General features: G+C 45.1%; 1 protein-coding gene across 1 annotated transcript; it reads right to left on the bottom strand.

Annotated features, from left to right (window-relative positions):
* Window positions 1-406: 406 nt before the first annotated feature.
* LOC122303879 (G-type lectin S-receptor-like serine/threonine-protein kinase At2g19130) lies at window positions 407-3,261 on the bottom strand. The gene has a single exon (XM_043115871.1). The coding sequence runs from the start codon at window positions 3,128-3,130 to the stop codon at window positions 620-622; it is 2,511 nt and encodes an 836-aa protein (XP_042971805.1). The 5' UTR covers window positions 3,131-3,261; the 3' UTR covers window positions 407-619.
* Window positions 3,262-14,986: the final 11,725 nt, after the last annotated feature.

Below are 14,986 nucleotides of genomic sequence, written 5' to 3'. Positions count from 1 at the left end.
CATTTGTATAAACAAAATGTTGCTAAAAGCCTAAAAGTCGATGCTACCGAGACCTGGTTGATTCAATATTAAATGATTCAATCGATGGTATTTTACTTAACAGAATCCCATACAATCTCCCCTCCTCTTCTCCATGTTACCAGCCAAAAAATGGTAAACTTTGTCCTGGACAAATTAAAGTCTGTGAAAATGGACTAGGGGAGAGAGTACTTGAACCAAAATGCCATTAATACTGTGTTTTGCTGCAATGCCGCTGCATCGTTAAGTAGAAATAACTACTTAGCATTTATAGTCAGTTTTATTCTCAGAGTTACCTGCTGTTGTCATGGGCACATAGCGGTTCTATTTGGTAAAAATCTGAAGTACTTGCAGTCTTAAATAAGCTTAAACTTGTTCAAGAAATAAATGAACTTCGTAAACATAAAAGCAATTAGGTAATCAGCTCTGACTCGACTCACATTCGAATAAAAATTAATTGAACAGAGTTTGACCACCTACTGTTCATTCAAACTCGACTCATTTACATCTCTAAATAAACATAATAGAATGAAAATCGCCAATAACTATTACACAAATAAAATAAGAACTTACGTACATTCTTACCCAAACACATAAGAGCTCAAACGTTCTCACTCAACTGCTCTTCGGGTCTCCGAACTTGTTGCTGGCCGTCCCTCTTCGACTGGGAGGAAGTAGCTGAGGTGTTGCTTCGTGCCTGTGAACTTTGGTTCGAGGATGACTCGGTGAAGAAAATTATGTTCTCCCGGTTGTCATCCAACACTAGAAGAGATCTTGGAATTGGGGCTGGATTCACTTCCAAAACTCCCTCCAGAATTTGAACTACCTGACTCATTGGTGGCCTATTAGATTCATCATCTTGGATGCACCAACAAGCAACTCTGCAAACTCTTGTGAGCTCTTCTACATCAGCATTTCCCTCCAACCTGGGGTCTAAAAGGCTAAGGACATCGCCTCCTTCTTTCATAATGCTTGCAACCCAAGTTGGGAAGAATCTAGTTTTGCCATCTGCAGGTGCCTCAGAGTTTCTTCTTCCTGAGACAAATTCGAAAAGCATCATTCCGTAGCTGTAAACATCAGTCTTGGCCGTAACGGCCACCCCTGAAATCCACTCCGGAGCAAGATAACCTCTTGTGCCTCTCATGGTTGTCAGGACTCGGCTGAACTCCCGCCCCACAAGCTTTGCCAGGCCAAAGTCTGCAACTTTTGGACAAAACTCTGCATCTAGAAGAATGTTTTCGGGTTTTATGTCACAGTGTATGATGCACTCTCTGCATTTCTCGTGTAGATAAACTAACCCTCTCGCTGTTCCGAGAGCAATCTGGTATCTTGTTTTCCAGTCCAAAACCTCATTGGGATTCTTTTCGTGGAAAAGTTGAGATTCCAAAGAGCCATTCGGCATGTAATCATACACCAACAACTTTCTAGAACCGTCCGAACAGAATCCACGAAGCCGAACCAGATTTACATGTTGGATTGTCCCAATTGTGCTGACTTCTGTGCGGAATTGCTTCTCTCCTTGGCTGATGCTTTCAAGTTTCTTGACTGCTATGGCTGTTGAATCAGGTAACGTGCCTTTGAAAACAGAACCAAAACCTCCTCCCCCTAACTTGTCCGAGAAATTTTTGGTCGCGTTTTGCAAGTCCCTGTACTCGAATGCCATCAACGAACCCTCTACTGATTTCGCTGTTCCAACAGCTCTCTTTCTTCGCCTAAGGAATATAAACACAATAGGGCCGAGTAAAAGTGCTACCCCTGCAACTGAACCCACAATAGCACCAACAACCATTCCCTTATTACTTTCGTGGCTTGAAAACTCTGAAGCTCCCAGTTTGAGATATAGAGTTCTTGCACCAATCTCATTTTCTGTGAGTTGGTTCAGATTGAACAGCTCCCCAATCCAGATTGAACAATTATTGGCGTCATAAGCATAAGCAGTGCAAGAACAGTTATTCAAACAGGATGATTCACATTCTGCAGCGGTTCCAACCCCAAAAAATTGTGCTTGTACAGGCAAATTCATGTTGGGCAATGTCAAGAACTTGTCCTTCTGCCCATTAGCAGGACTGGTAATCTCGCACTGTAAGGGGGTTTTCCTCGCGCAACCACCAGAATAATCCGACAAATTCCAGTCCTTGGGCTTTTTGTAATCAAACCCTTTCAAACACTTGCAAAAAGGCTGCGATAGCTGATCGCAGCTGCCGAAGGCCCCGCAAAAAGCATAAACCTCGCATTGCGTTTTCGGTTGTGTCCAAAACAAAAACCACTCCTTGGTATTATTTAACCATGTGGTTTGCTTTATCTGCCCAGAAACATCCATTACGAATCGAGATAGGATGGAAGGATCGTAAACAGAATAGGTGAAATAACTCTGATTCGTATCGTTAATATATCTGAAGTTGTAGATATAATTGGCCCTCATTTCAGGAACTAAGCTAAAAATTTTCCCATCCCAAGATCCACTACTCCAGTACTGGATGGACCTATTCCAGCGAATAATATACGAACTGATGTTTGCGTCGAGCTCAAGAGAGAAGAGTCCTGGTGCAGGATCCTCTGAATTCTTCCAAGATATGAGACGTTGGTTTTCATTTGTAATTTTGTTCAATCCAATCTTACCACCAGGAAGCCATGTATGAGTTGGGTGATCAAAACTTCGCCATAAAGGGTCTGATAAATTAGAAGACGAATATCTAAGAACAAGATTTCCTCCATCTAGAAGAATAGCTGCTACAGCACTTGAAGTGGTGGAGCTCAAATTTGTGGACCAGACTGGGATTTTGGATTCATTGAAGAGAACCAAATTACCATTTGAGATTCTTAATACAGAAGAATTTTTATCAGAGACCGGTTTGTCTCTGTTTGCCACCCACACAATGGTTTGGGTAGAGACTTTAACTTCGCTATACCAAATGCCTATATAGTATTTCGAAGAGTTACCTGGTGTGAAGAAACCCAGCACGAAGGACCCACCATCAGAGACAATGGTTTGGTCACCAGAGAGAGATTGGTTTGCAGATATGGTGTCAGCTCCAAGTGAGAGATGGTTGTTGACAGATAAGGAGAGGAACAGTAGAGAAAGGATAAGCCCTGGATTTATCTTCGCATCCATGGCAGCAAAGAACTTTTACAGAGAAGCTAGATAATTTAAGGAACCATGAGCTTTTACCGAGAGAGAAGAAGAAGAAGTTGGGCTAGTTTGCTTTGGCTCAAATGGACACCACTCCAGGGCATGACAGAGGAAGTTAAATTGCAGACGCCCCCTTTTGTTAGTTGAAAAGTCAACCGGCCTTTTTGAACTGACCATTATGACCTTAGGCTCGTTTACTTTGTTTTCATGGTTGTGTGTAATACTTCATGCTCTTAAAGTGACTGTTTTTTTTTTTTGATGAAAATATGCTTCATTGCATTCATTCAGTAAACGAAGTTACAACTGTGATTTATAAATCAGGAGAACCGGATCATAAATCAACTAACGCAACTGCTCAGGAGCTTCCCCGCACACAAAGTGACGGACATTGTCTTAAAACTTCTAAAACTCTCAAAAGAGAGAGTAAACACTCTGTATGACCAGAGATTTGATGGCCCCTCCAACCTCTAAGGAGGCGGAATGCGGAGACAACTACTACGAACAAAACAGTTCAATAGCATAACCCTATACTAAAACAACAAACCAGACAACCAACAAAACCAACAAACACCTATATTAAAACTAAAAAAACCAGGCAACCAACAAAACCAACAAAAACAGCCCCACCACGAGCACGACATGAACTCCGGCAGCACACCTTCCACAGGCAATCGGCATCACGAGCCTCAACGGCACGAGCACCCAGTTTGCGTACAGACCACAGCCACCTCCACAACGAAGGCCGACCGTACGATCACCGGTCGTAGCATCGACCGCCGCTCTTAGCTCTTTGCCTCAAGTTGCGGCCACACAGCAAACTCACCACCTCACCGTGGACTGCACATGAAACGGACGTAACAACAAACAACCAAAGGACACGGTAGCAAAGACCGTGCACATCACCTACATTTGCTACAAAGAGTAACCGAGCAAGGCACACAAAAAAGGACAGAACCGAGCACATCCACCGGTGACCCAAAAACAACAACGGCCAAGCCCGTGCAACTGCAGAAACCGGACGCCGAAACAAGGGAAAACAGAAAAAACACAACCGGTGAAACTCGACTGGGAGGAAAACCGTAGATCGGAAACTGACCAACCGAAGTCTGAGGATCCAAACAAACCGAGAACACCGTCTGCAGGAGGCCCCTTGGTGGCGCGTGACATCCACACGCCGCAGATAGCCGAAGCTTCATCCCGCGCGTCCGGCCAACTCCCCACTCCTTCTGGCATCACGTTCGGAGGACTCATAGATCGGCAGCTAATCGACACCGTGGAGGGGGGAGTGTTGACGGTCGGCGTCTGGATAGACCGGAGTGATAATCCTCCCTTATTGGACCTGAAAACCCAAAAACAGAAAAGAAAAAAACTTAAACGAGAGAGGGAAGGGAGCGGGAGATGAAGCTCCCACCCCCCCCCCCCTCGGGGCGGGCGGTAGAGCGGCTTTGGGCTAGGGTGGCGCGACTTTGGCTATGCTCTTAGCTTGAGAGAAAAGAAGCTCGTCTACTGGTGAAGGTTCTTAAAGTGACTGTTAAAATACTGTGAACAACGTTTAATATTTAATAAATATTCCTACTTATCTCTCTTCCATTATTCTTACTGTAAATCATAATTGTATATTAATTTATGTACTAATTTAATATAATTAGTTAAAAAATAAATTTTATTAAAAATAGTATTAATTTAAATTTTAAATATAAAAAAATTAATATTAATACATAAATTAATACCTAAATTTATTTGTATGTAGCAAAAGTCGAATAACGTTCGCTTTCAAATCCCACAGGAAGGAAAATTTGGAAAAATGTATCAATTTATACAAGGTATCAGTGCCCATTTTTCTATATATCAAAACGAACTCTAACAAGGATTCAGATGTGAACATTTGTTCGTGGGTGGTATCACTTGGTCCACACTCCAGAAAAATAAAAAAAAAAAATCGTTTTCTCCTTCAAAATGGCCCTGTTGGTCGACCCAATTCCAGTGAACGCAAGTTTTTTTAATTTGTTTTGTTCTTCTCAAAATTACAAAGGCATTTAATGAAATAAAATGAGATAAGATATATTATAAAAATAAATTGAGATTAATAAAATTAAAATCATATTAATTTATGAGTAAATTACGATTCTATTTCTTAAATGAAAACGAATAAAATAATATGTGTAGAGTGTACCCATGCAAGAAAGAGTCATGCTATATCTATCAAGGAATGTAGTCCGAATAAAGGTAAAATAAATTTTTTATTTTTTATTTTTTTATTCATATTTTTTATATTCTTAAATATTTTTTAAAAAATAAAAAAATTCGTAATATTATTAAAAAATATTTTTTTAATCATTAAATAAAAATAAATAAATTAAGAAAAAAGGTGTTCGGTTCGAAATTCGGATCCCAAAGTATTTTCATGCAAGAAAAGATGAGCAAAATCACTGTTCACTGGTTAAAAAGGAAAAGTAATTGGGGGCGGGCAGTCAAACGTGAGCCGTAAATTAGGATTTGGGTATCAAATGTTCAAAGTTTAAACCAACCTTGAGACTTGAAGAAAAGAAAGTACAGTCTAGGGAGAGGATATTTTGATTAATCAGGCCCGGTGTATTTTGGAAGGTACTATCTTGACCATTCGACTTGCAATCTCATCTTGATCTACCCATCAAAATAGCCCACCAGCTTTTCTTTACTTTGTGTCCACAACTTCACCAAAGACTAATGAATTAGGCTCCCAAGACCTTTCAAGCCATGTTATGCATATCAACTTAATCTAAATGGGGCATTTTTTCTTCACTACAACATGCCATTCTTAACAATTTTCCAACACAATTAAGAGATAAGAAATAGTACCTACTCCACGATTGCATTTCGAAGAAAATTCTGATACCTTTTTCTTCGTTGTTTTTCAAGCTTGACTTATCTAAATTCTATTTGATTCTCAAAGTTTTCGTACTCTTAATTTATACCATTCTTTCTACTTTTATTTTTTATTTTTTTTTTAAATTTAATGTGACAGTACAATCTAGAATCATGTGGCCTTTGAATTAGTTCATTTCATGTTAGAAGCACGTCGCATTTATGACATATCCAGTCAGGGGAGGCCAAGGACATATCACATTTATTACATGACAAAATATACCCGCACGCGACCACGGTATGACAGAGAATTACCAGATCAGGGATGACACTGGTCTGACCCAGACATACCTTGGAGTGCCACGCTTCCCCTCGAAGACGAAATCCAGGTCAGGTATAAATACCCCAACTCCTTCCATGAAAAAGGATTGGATACTCTTAACATATACAAGAATCCTCAACTAACTTAGGCATTGAAGGACTCACAAACTCAACCCAAGTCCATTCTTTATTTGTCTTGCAAGTTCTACGAAGTGCGCCCGTGCCACTGCCCAGGCCGCAAAACACGACATCAATAGTGGTGCCATCTGTGGGATTTCTTTCTTTTCCCTAACAGCGTGTACTTCGCATGCCAGTAGCGACGCAGTCCCAAACTGCATATAGGAGTGACGCGATAGAGTTAAGGCTGGCGGAAATGGAAGAGATGCTAAGGAAGCTCACTAAGGATATGGGGGAACTGCGCAGAGAAAACACTGCACTACAGCGAACCAATGAAGAGCTGGGAACGGGAGACGAGCCTAGCGGTAACAAGCACATCAAGTCATAGCGTGACCGAGTGAGTGCGGCAGTAGATGAAGAAAGATGATGGATGTACTTAGAACTGTGAGAACTGAGAGATAAGCATGCTAAGATAGCCAAGCGGGTCAGAACGCCCTCAATGGTTGATCAGCTACTACGCAGCACGGACTTGCCCTATAGTGCAGGGGTCATGGCGGTTTCCCTACCTCCAAAATTCAAGTTTCCCTAGATGGAGATGTACGATAGAACTAAAAACCCCCTAGAACACTTGGATACATTTAAGGCCCACATGACGCTACCCGGCTTCCCAAGAGGGGTAGCTTGTCGAGCCTTCCCGTTGACGTTGAAGGGTAGGGATCCAAACCAGGTAAACTAGCACGCCTATTCATGACTCAATTCCTAGCAAGCTGGAAAAGGAGGCGACCGATAGCATACCTCCTGATAGGGCCCAATTGGGGAGACCCACATGATCGCTAGCGGAAACCTAGGCGGAGGATCCACCTATTCCACTCGAAGGGCACACCCTTGTCGTGTGTGGTATGAAGAGGTTTTTACGATGGGCCGGATCACACACAAGCCCAAAGGTCAGCCAAATGAGTCACCATAAGCTTCAACGAGAAGGATGAATAGGGGATCCTCCACCCGCATGATGATGCGTTGGTGGTAACCATGCAGGTAGCAAACTTCACCCTCCAGTGAATCCTTGTGGATAATGGAAGCTAGCAGATATCCTATTCTGGGATGCCTTCGTCAAGATGGGAATCAGCCCAAATAGGTTATGCCTGGCTCCAGTACTACTAAAAGCTATCACAGGTGATGTAGTCCAACCGATGGGGGTCATTACTTTGTTGGTCCTGGCTAGGAAGGCCCCTAGGACAGCGGCAACCATGGCAGACTTCTTGTTGGTTAAAGTTCTATCATCGTACAAGCGATAGTCGGACGCCCCACACTGAACAACCTCAAGGCTGTGATGTCCAACTATCACCTTAAGATGAAATTCCCCATCGATTTGGGGGTGGGAGAGATCCAGGGCGAATAGGTCCCAGCAGGGGAATGCTACGCTCATGAGCTTAGGCATGAGGTGAAGATGGTTGCAAGTGCCGACAAGGTAGGGAAGGAAGTCGAGTCCCCCCCCTGCTCCCGAATTGATTGAATGGGACGAGATGAGGAGGCCCTGCCCCAATCAGAGCCGAATGAAGATTTGGTCGATGCCCAAAGGCCAGAGCAGACCGTCAAGATAAGAACTAGGCTAAGCCCCAAGTTAAGGCAACTGTTGAAGTGCCTTCTCATCGAGCACCAAGACGTCTTCACTTGGAGTCACGAAGATATGACAGGAATAGACAACTCGATCATTGAGCATCAGCGGTGTGTCGACCTGGTAGCTCGAAAAGTTAAGTAGAAACGGTGAAGTTTCAATGCTGAGAAATATGTAGCTATCGCAGAGGAGGTGGATCGACTCCTTGTGGCAAGATTCATCCATGAGGTGCATTACCCGGAATGGCTTTCTAACATGGTTCTAGTAAAGAAAGCCAACGAGAAGTGGTTGATGTGTGTCGATTTCACCGACTTGAACAAAGCATACCCAAAAAACAGCTTCCCTCTTCCCTGCATCGATTTAATTATGGATTCAACGGTAGGACACCCCCTCCTCAGCTTCATGGATGTTTACTCTGGGTATAACTAGATGAAGATGAGCACAGACGATGAAGAGAAGACGATGTTCATCACGAATCAGTGGTTGTACTGCTACAAAGCTATGTCATTTGGTTTGAAGAATGCTGGTGCCACCTATTAGAGCTAGTCAAACAAATGTTTAAGCAGCAGATCGATCGGAATATGGAGGTGTACATGGATGACTTGTCGGTAGAAAGCAAGAAGGTAGAGTCACACTTGGCAGACCTCCACGAGGCCTTCTTGGTCCTCTGGTGTTATCAAATGAAGCTTAATTTGGCAAAATGTGTGTTTATGGTGGAGTCCGGGAAGTTCTTTGGATTCATGGTCTCGAAGAGAGGCATTGAGGCTAACTTCGAAAAGGTCAAGGCTATGATAGGGATTCAATCTCCCCACAACCTCCATGAAGTCTAAAGGCTGGCCGGTAGAGTGGTAGCCCTTAATCTTTTCATTGCTCAGTCGATCGACAAATGCCTACCTTTTTTCAAAGTTTTGAGAAAAGCACAGGAGTGGGACGCGGGATGTGAAGAGGCCTTTTCCGACCGGAAGCTATACCTGACTCACTACCCTCTTCTCAGCCAGACCAGACTAGGAGTAGATCTAATTATATACTTGGTTGTATCCCTACATGCAATCTTAGTAGTGCTAGTCCGCGACACAGAAGAAGGACAGAGGCTAGTCTACTACATGAGTCGGGCTCTCCAGGGAGCCGAGGCCCGATACCCATGAATGGAGATGTTAGTGTTTGCACTAGTGGTTGCGGCAAGAAGGCTGAGGCCCTACTTCCAAGCTCACCTAATGAAGGTTTTGATAAACACCCCGTCAATCGAAATGGAACAACTCACTATCGTCCCGCGTCCCCCAAATGGGCAGCAAACATAAGAGATTTCTTATAGGAGGGCAAGCTGCCTAGTGACTCAGAAGAGGGGTCAAAAGCCAAGAATAGGGCAGCCCAATTTACCATGATTGAAGGGGTCTTCTATAGAAACCCCTTCTCCGGTGCTTGTCATTAGAAGAGGAACAGTACGTACTGGCAGAAGTTCATGAGGGCGTGTGTGGAAGTCATATGGGAGGCAGGGTGCTAGTTGCAAAGGTGACCCGAGCCGGGTACTATTGGCCCCATCTGCTCAGAGATGCACAAGACTTTGCCAAAAAATGCTCTAAGTGCCAAGAACATGGACCGGTGCCGCACTGCCCCCCAGAGGAATTAACATCAATAATGGCCCCATGGCTCTTTGCATAATGGGGCCTCGACCTAATCAGCCCATACCCAATAGCCAAAGTGGGGGGCGAAGTTCGTGATAGTGGTAGTCGACTACTTTACAAAGTGGGTCGAAGCTGAGGCCCTGGCAAGCATCACCTCGCGAACCATCATGAAGTTCTTCTGGAGGTTGATAGTTTGCAAATTTGGCATACCTCATGCCTTCGTCTCAGACAACGGGAAGCAATTCGACTGCCAACATTACAAGGATTGGTGCACAGAGCTCAAAATCAAAGTGAAGCACTCATTGCATGGACACTCGCAAGCCAACAGTCAGGACGAAGCTACCAACAAAACCCTCTTTTTTACTCTCAAGAAAAAGTTGGGGACACATAAAAGAGCATGGACAGATGAGCTTCCAAGCATTTTGTGGGCGTATTGAACCACCATTCGGTGGGTAGGCCCGTATGTGGTAACTGCAAGCAACAGGCCTGACTCGTATCACCTTAAAACCAGTGAGGGATTCGAGCTTCCACATCCCTGGAACGCTGAACACTTGAAAAAATATTTTGTATATGAACAGGGATTAGCAACTTGTATGCAAAAGTAAACTTTATGGATGAAATCCTACTAATGTTTTCCCTCAACTTCTGTGTTGTCTCAAGTCTAGAACAAAATCGAGTCCCTCGACTTAGAACCAACTGTGGTGTCAGGACAAGTCTCCACGACTCATCGACCTCCGTCCAACAAAGTTGAGTCCTTAGACTCGCCAGGTCCTTCGACTCGCAACCAGCTGCGGGGTCAGGACAAGTCTCCACGACTCATTGACCCCCGTCCAACAAAGTTGGGTCCTTAGACTCGCCAAGTCCCTCAACTCGCAACAGGCTGCGGGGTCAGGACAAGTCTCCACGACTCGTCAATCCCCTTCCAACAAAGTCGAGTCCCTCGACTCGCAACCAATTGTAGGGTGAGGACAAGTCTCCGTGACTCGTTGACCCCCGTCTAATAAAGTCGAGTTCCTAGACTCACCGAGTCCCTCAACTCGTAACCAGTTGCAGGATTAGGACAAGTCTCTGTGACTCATCGACCCCAATCCAACAAAGTTGAGTCCCTAGACTCACCGAGTCCCTTAACTCATAACCAGTTGTAGGGTCAGGACAAGTCTTTGTGACTCGCCGACCACCGTCTAACAAAATCGAGTCCCTAAACTTGAAACTATCTGCAGGGTAAGGATAAGTCTCCGCAACTCACTAACCCCCTTCCAACAAAGTCGAGTTCCTAGACTCGCTGGGTCCCTCGACTCACAACTGGCAGAGGGGTAAGGCCAGGTCGTCAAGACAGGTCGACTCTCGTCCAACAAAATAGTCCCTCTACCTGGTGAGTCTCTAAGACTAGTCGACCCCTTCCCAACAAAATCTAAGCCGAGCCCCTGGACTTGCAACGTTTAACAAGTCCCCATACTCAATGGGCTGAGGCCACCTCTTCAAGAATGACTGAACCCTATTCGATTGGGATTCCAGGTCGAGCCAATTAGACGGATATGTGATAACCTACCTCTTACTTCTAAAGCATGCAGTGTAAAGTGAACGAGACACTACTATAAAAGTAAGCCTTTTCATTAATAAGAGCACACAACACACCATTAACACAAAAAGGAGAGAAAGACAAGGAGACTGCCAAGAAAAGAAATAAGTGGGATCGAGCCTGTCAAGGAAAGGGTGGGGCTGAGCTATTGGAAGGAAGAGGTGGATACCTCAGTCTTCCAATGTTCTTACAGTAAGCCCAAGCCTCGGGATTCTACTTGAGCGACTGCAAGTCTAGCTTGCGCAAGTCCTCATTGGAGTACTCCACCATACGCTTCCTTAATCGCTCGAGGCCTTCCCTATAGCAGAATGACCAGGCTGTGTCTCGAATGGAATTGCAGTTCTGGATAAGATCCATTATCTCTGCTACATTATGGCACACGCTCTCCTGGTTGGACTTCAGCCCTGTGATGGAGAGGTCTTGTGACAATAGGGTCTCGCTCTTTTTAGACACCTCTTGCTTCAGTCTCCGAACCTCCCCCTCAGCTTGCTTGAGCCTCCCCCTCAAGGCCAAAACCTCTCCTAGGCTCCTGAAACTCAAGGACAGCAGCCATGAACACTGCCTTCAAGCCTTGGCATGATCCCAGCAGAGTTGCCTCAATGTGGCTTGGTCCTGGGCCCATCCGACCTATTGGATGGCCAGCTTCTGCATAATCGCATCGCGCTCTTCCACCAACTATCTATTGTGGTCAGCTAGTTGAGACACATTGTCCATGGCAGTGTCGAGCTCCTGCCTCAAGTTTGCCTTCTGGCAATCTCGTTTAGTGGCCTCCCCCTCCAACTATTCGATGCACTGCTGCATCTAGTCGATCTCTTAGAGCCACTTCTGGCGATTGGTCTCGAGCTCTTCATTTTTCCATGCCATCTATCTGAGCTTGAAGTGTTTAAGGTGAACCAGGAAGGCCAGTTGGCAGTTGGCCTCGAATAGCTCCCCGAAGTCTTCGTCGACCATTGCGGCAATCTAGTCAGCACCCTCCAAAGCATTGACAGCATAAGTAAGTAAAATAATGGTAGCAACACGAGCCCTTTCAAGCTCCTGCTCTGGGCTCTGGCCCACCCCAGTCTCAACTCTAGGAGGGAAGCTGGTAGGACCTAGGGACCAGGAGTGACCCAACCCTGATGTCCCTACTTTCCCATCGTTGGCGACTCTTCCAGGAGAACCTGAGCGGCTCGCCACGGAGCCTGAGAGGGCGGTCCCCCAAGGGAATCATAGCGAGCTTCTAGCTCTAGTTTCTCGAGATGGTTGTCGTCACTCAACTCGACGACAGGGGGGCAGAGATCAAGGGCTCTTTATCACGGTGAGATCCAGACATAGAAGAGAAGTTGTGGGAGCTCCTCTATGCACCCTCCTCCCTTCGAAAAATTGTTCCATATCGTCATCCACCTCCCCATCTTCTTCTCCTTCTCTCTCTTCTTCTTCTTCTTCTTTGTTGTCTTTCTCTTCCTGTCCTGTCACGCCAACCGTCGTCCTGCCAAAATTGGACAACCCTTGTGAGGCCCCAAGGCTTTCACAGACACAAACCTTCCCATCTCACCTAAGACATACAAGGGAAACGTACAAAAGATTCAAAGAAGGCAGCCTAGAAGACAATAATCCTCTTCTTCTAGGATAGGAAGTAGCAGCTCAATAGGGGCCGAGTGAGGGCCTGCGGAAGAGGAGGGGCCGACAGCCAACCGAAGGGCTGTTGAGGAAGATGCACCAGCTGCGTTGATTAGTCCAGCAGGATACAATGTCGTCCTCCCCCAGGTAGGGGGAGAAGGAATCCTAATAGGAGAGGGTTCGACTAGTTCTCTACCACCGTGAGAATGTTCTCAGCAACCAGCCCCACTTGAAGGCCCGAGAAAGTAGTAGTAGTCACAGCGACCTTTTGACGGCCTAACCTCGTGCTGGGTAGGTTTGGTCGCCCTCTTTTACCCCTGGGAGGAAGATCCCAGGGTGGTGTGGGGTGAACCGCTCGACGATCGGTAGTACTCCAGTACATAGGGGTCAGATAGGGCAATGTCAGTGTTTGACTCGTACTCGTGTCTCTAAGACCATTTGATCACTTTCTCAACACGAGCTTCCTCCTCAGGAGTCAGAGGGAAGGAGCCCCTAGTTGATCTGGATGGGAAACTCCCCCTGAGTTTGTTCTTCTTTAGGGAACTCCCAACCCAAACCGTAAATAAAGAAAAACCTCTTCGTGTGGTCATTGACTCTCAAGTAGTGAGAATCCAACGTTGTGATCCTTTAACCCGGGATCCTAGTCTAGAACCCATACAGACTGCCTGAACAACAATTGATCCGGTATACCGACAGAAGCTCCCTAGCCGTCAGGTAGGGAACACCCCTCCGGCCCGAGAGAAGGCCTTCCTAGCAATGATGCAGCTAGACATCAACAATCTCTGGGCCGTTGGGATGAGCTAGGCAGGAGCCAACCCCAAATAGTGGAGGACCTCTCGGATAGGGTGGCAAAATGGGAGGTGAACTCCACAAGTGAACATCTCGAGGTAGAGGGCGACCTAAGACGCTAGTCCCAAAGAGAACATGACATGTTCCAACGGTCGGGAAACCTCCAGAATGACTGATCAGGGAATGTTGAACTGTGTCTGGTAAGCATAAAGATCCCTGCTAGTTACCACAGAGATCCAAAATCAACCGTCGTAAGAATGGTTGGGGATATCGGTGGAAGATTGTGAAGCCATAGAGGTAGAGGAAGGGAGAGAGGCTAGATGTGAAAGGGCAAGGTAGAAACTTCATGGGACTAAGGGAAGGGAGTGTGACATCATGCAACTGAAGCCTTGTTGGCAATGTAAAAATTTTAAGTAGTTGAAAAGCTGAAGCCTTGTTCGATTCAATTTTGTATAGCCAGATGACATCATGCAGCTGTTGATTTTCACATTACAGTTCAATTGAGTAGGGTTATCCATTTCTAAATTTTGACGTAAACAGACGATGCTATTGACAAATCCTTGATAGATCTTTGTACCTATCAAAAACAAAAATCCTTCATAAGATCTATGTTGTAATGTTTCTTGTACTGTATCCAATGTATCTTCCTTTTCTGTAAACTCTATGATTTCAATGTAAGTTCACCCTTACACTTCTAAAATTTAGAAGGTAGTTGGGGAATGAACAATAGCCTTGTGAATTAAGCCAGTTTTACCTGAAATGAGGGACATGCTTTCTTGGGTAAAGAGGGATAACATTGTTTAAGTGATGGGGTTGTCGAGGAATGTTATTGTTGATCATAAGTGTTTTGAGTTTGAAAAATTAAATGAACGATGGTGGAGATGCATGGAGAGCAGTTGTTGTGCAGTGAACTGCATTTACATTGTTCAAGATTCTATGGGTTGGTTGGCTTCCATGGTGAAAGAAGCTATAGGCTATGGGGGTTCTGTAGAATTTATCAAATCATGAAGAACTGGGTCTCAGGTTGTGGTGGTGCAGTGGCAGCATAACTCTTATGGGCGATTTATCTCCGCTTCACAATTCGGCCAAGGGAAGTTTCGTGGTCTGATAGTGATACCGGAAGGGAGGAAGAGGGTAGGGTGGAGGAAATTTGTTGATTTGTTGAAGGAAATCGCTGAAACTTCCTCTATTTTGGGGGGGGAAAATAAAGGCAACTCGCAACGAGGGCCTCTTCCATCGACTCAGCATGGTCCTCCATCGCAAGGGCACCAGCCTTCCCTTTTGTATAGAGAGGCTCTGTCTCGAGCCTCAAAACCTACAGTGAGGACAATCGAGAATTCCTCTTTGGTGAA

The sequence above is a fragment of the Carya illinoinensis genome, chromosome 3 (assembly GCF_018687715.1).
Source record: "Carya illinoinensis cultivar Pawnee chromosome 3, C.illinoinensisPawnee_v1, whole genome shotgun sequence".
Lineage (NCBI taxonomy): Eukaryota > Viridiplantae > Streptophyta > Magnoliopsida > Fagales > Juglandaceae > Carya > Carya illinoinensis.
This window is presented reverse-complemented; position numbering and strand designations above follow the sequence as displayed.

What these genes read in the sequence shown, in the direction of transcription:
- LOC122303879 (XM_043115871.1), bottom strand. Translation starts at nt 3,130, where the DNA reads ATGGATGCGAAGATAAATCCAGGGCTTATCCTTTCTCTACTGTTCCTC.